At 56.8% G+C, this 3,605-nt stretch overlaps 1 protein-coding gene across 1 annotated transcript; it reads right to left on the minus strand.

The window, feature by feature from the left end:
• Positions 1-1,502: 1,502 nt before the first annotated feature.
• On the minus strand, positions 1,503-3,309 carry LOC123395355 (heat stress transcription factor B-4c-like). The gene is made up of 2 exons (XM_045090348.1): positions 2,828-3,309; positions 1,503-2,707 (listed from the first exon to the last, which is right to left on the minus strand). Exons 1-2 carry the CDS (start codon positions 3,080-3,082, stop codon positions 1,796-1,798), a joined length of 1,167 nt encoding a protein of 388 aa, XP_044946283.1. The 5' UTR covers positions 3,083-3,309; the 3' UTR covers positions 1,503-1,795.
• Between the last annotated feature and the right edge of the window lie 296 nt (positions 3,310-3,605).

Raw genomic sequence — 3,605 nt, forward strand, 5'->3', positions numbered from 1 at the left:
TGGGAAATTCAAAAATCAACTTTTTATGTTTAAAAGAAAAATTGTAAGAATTACACATGTACATAGGGATGTATAATGCATGCCTATAAATTTTAATTTTAAACTACGTTCTCATATGAGCTACAAGAAAACATGACTTTTTTTTATCACATGTACCATTTAGTACACTATAAAAGTTCATGACTTTCTTGTTGGCCACATCAAAATGTTTTCATCATGAAAATTTACAGGAATTATGTGTACATCACAATATACAAGTGAAATATTTTCATAAATTTTTAAAGCTTAATTATTGATTTTTTTTTCTAAAGAAAAATCAAGCTCCATGGAGCACGGGTCCATAAATCCACACCCCATTATTTTGTCCTTAGTACAGAACTAGGTTTGACTATGCCTACACAGACATATCAATGCATACAACACCACATTACTTTGGCGATTCTACTCAACAGGCTCAACACATCTTAAACGAAAAAGAATTACCATGTACAGTAGCAAAGTATAGAAAAGAAAATAAAAGATGTAAAGAGGACCGGCCGGGGGCGTACAGCGAAAAGGCTTTTTTCATGCTGGTTTGCAGGCACGCGTGTAAGCCGGTACGTGTACCTAGCGAAAAAAGGGGCATGTGGAGGAGCGGAAGTATACGAGTAGTACAGGCGTGGGGTCCTGGGCCTGCATGCTGCGGACCGGGGGAATCTGGCAGAACTATCACGTTCCGAGGGAACGGAAGGCAGTCAGACACCTCCGGACCGGACGAGCGAGCTCCCTTTTGGGTTTTCGGAATATCGTGGGAACCCCGCTCGCCTTGGCTCGGCCTGCTCTCTGGTCTGGTCTCTCTCCCCGCCCACCCTCCTCCTGCTGCTGCCCTCCCTCGCCGCACCAACGAACAGCAGAAGGGAACACAGCCCGATGCCACGGCAAACACACACACACGATGCATCATCCCAAGCAGGAGGGATAGACGAGGAAGGAAGCAGCAGAGGAGATCTCTTTGCCCGGCCTCTACGTTTCCGGCTCCGGATTAGACTTGCCAAGATCTTCTCCAGGCGGCTCCCTCCAGCACACCTCTCTAATCATCACGCTGCCGCTTCTCGGGTTTCACGGGCATGCGTCTCCTCTCTCTCTCTATCTTCATCACCTGCCAAGCGGCCAGCCAGCCAGCCTAGGGCTACAACTAGCTAGCGCTCGTACTTCCACCACCACAGCAGTGTACAACCTACGTACTCGTTCGACGAGCTACGACTTGTGAATGGCCAATGGGCTCGAGCGAGCCTGCTCATGCTGCCAGCCATGGCAGCTGCAATGCAACAGCCTTTACCCATCTTTGACTCGCCGAGCGCACGCAAAAGGCAACCGAAAGAGAGCGGTTTTTAAATCGAGGATCCTGCTGACTTGCTGCGCTTTCCGGACTTGCCGTGCAAACAAAAGATTTGCCATCAGCAGCGGCCGCACAGTTCAGGTTCAGCTGCTGCTTGCTACAACCGGTCACTGGAGCGGCACTGTACAAAAACACCAGATTGGCTTCAATTAGCTCGGGCACATCACATGCATGGTCGCACTTTGTTCCGAGTGCTGGGCGATTAGAGTTTACAGGCAGAACCCTAACTAAGCACGCACTTGCTAACTTCAGGAGCAACAAACTTACAACTGGTCTAGGAGGAAACGGAACACGTCGGATTAGAACACAGCAAAATGGTCCGCGTTTGCATGCAGCAACGCGGATGCTACCCTGCTTGCTTGCTTGCTTGCTAGCTAGGTGAGTGAGCGCTAATACACTAACTAGCTATCTAGCTAGCTAACTCCTAGCTGGAGACGAGGCGGCGCAAGGCTGCGCCGGCGGCGCCACGGATAGGCTCAGGTCGTCGCTCTCGAGCACCAGGCGTGCCTTGGTGGCAGGCGGCGTGGACGGCAGCTCCTCCTCGGGGGAAGGCGGTCTCTTGCTCCCTGCGCCGACCGGGGCGGCGCTGAGGTGCACGCCGAACAGCTTCGTGGGCGCCGACAGAGCCGCGCTGCTGCTGCCGGCCTCTCCGCCGCTCTTCTCCGCGGAGAGGTGGTTGGGCGGAGGCGAGAGCTCGTCGGCGATGGTCAGGGAGCTGCTGGACGTCGTGCTCCCACCGGAGGTGTTGAGCCCGTTCCCGGCGCCGGTGGTGGCCGGCGGCATCTTGCGCGGCTGCATGCCATTGCCGAGGCCCTGGAGAAACGTGGCCGCGGCCGGGCTGGGCGCCACGGGGCGCACGTGGTTCTGCACGAAGTAGATGATGTCGTTGTAGAGCTTGCGCATGTGGGACAGCTCCTGCAGCAGCGCCGTGTTGCTGCGCCGCAGCCGCTCGTTCTCGTCCATCAGCACCGCCGCGCTGGTCGCGCGGCCGTTGCCCTCCACCCCCGGCGAGGGCGCGGCGGGGCCGCCGAGCGCCAGCAACCGAGGCGCGCCCTGCTCCCGCCAATGCGGCTGCATGAACGGGACGCCCATGCCAGCGTGCGCCGCCATTGCCCCGTCCTCGCCCACGAACTGCTGGTGGTGATGGGCGACGGAAACGCCGGGGTGGAACAGCGGGAAGTGCGGAGGCGCGAAGAAGGGTGGCGGAGACGACGACGTCGTGGACCCGGACGTCTTCCGGCGGTGGATCTCGCACAGCAGCTGCTTCTCCCCCTTGCGGAAGAACTCGTTGGCGAACTCCCACCGCTCCGGCACGACCTTCCGGAACCCCTGCATTGCCGGCCACACGGCGTCAGCACCGTTCCATTCCATTCCATGCATGCATCGTAAACACAACCAAAAAAAAAAAACATAAGCGGAATGGAAATGGCGGCGCGCGCGGGAGCTTACGTAGGTGTTGAGCTGGCGGACGAAGGAGGAGAAGTTGTTGTGCTTGAAGTAGTTGGGGAGGATGTCGCGCGCGAACTCCGGCGGGCGCCAGACGACGAAGGTGGAGACCCGGTCGTCGCCCCAGGAGACGATGTGGTCGGTGGCCGGGTCGTCGACGAGCTGGTACGTCTTGGTCAGGAACGGCGCCGGCACGGCCTTCTGCGCGGCCGCCTGCGCCGCCGCGTCGGACTCCGACCAGCTCCCGCACCTCTCCATCGCGCTCGCACTCCTGCTCACCCGCCGGACTGCTGCACTGAAACAGTTGGTCGGCGGAGGTTTCTAAACCACTCCACTGCCACTAGGGAAGCTCGGCTCGGGGTTTTAACTCTAACTCGGGGTGTCGAGTTTTGAGGTGGTGGTTCTGGTTTTAACTACTACCAGGGTGGTGGTGAATACGGAGGAAGAAGGGGAGGAAGGAAGGGCAAGGGCGACTGTGCGTGGGTCTGCCTCGGGGAGCGCGCGCGGTGGCTGGGGGCGGTGGGGGTGGTGGGAGGGAATATGTGTCGTCGCTGCGTCTGTATGTTGGTCTGTCTGGGTGTTTCGTTTCGTTTCGTTTCGGAGAGGGGGATTGGAAGTTCCGTCTTGAGATCCAACTTTCAAGGTAGACCCGTGACACCTCCGCCTGCGCCATCCTCCCTCTCTTTTTCTCGATTTACTCGACCATCTTTTGCGCCCTCCTCTTTTATTAACCCCGTCGATCTCCAAAATATTTTCCTTTACACCAGACCTTTTTCCCGTC

The sequence above is a fragment of the Hordeum vulgare genome, chromosome 5H, assembly GCF_904849725.1.
Source record: "Hordeum vulgare subsp. vulgare chromosome 5H, MorexV3_pseudomolecules_assembly, whole genome shotgun sequence".
Classification (NCBI taxonomy): Eukaryota; Viridiplantae; Streptophyta; class Magnoliopsida; order Poales; family Poaceae; genus Hordeum; species Hordeum vulgare.

Coding starts and splice junctions, on each gene's coding strand:
- LOC123395355 (XM_045090348.1), bottom strand. CDS start 3,082: ATGGAGAGGTGCGGGAGCTGGTCGGAGTCCGACGCGGCGGCGCAGGCG. Junction 2,708..2,827: donor TCCGCCAGCTCAACACCTAC/GTAAGCTCCCGC, acceptor CCGGCAATGCAG/GGGTTCCGGAAGGTCGTGCC.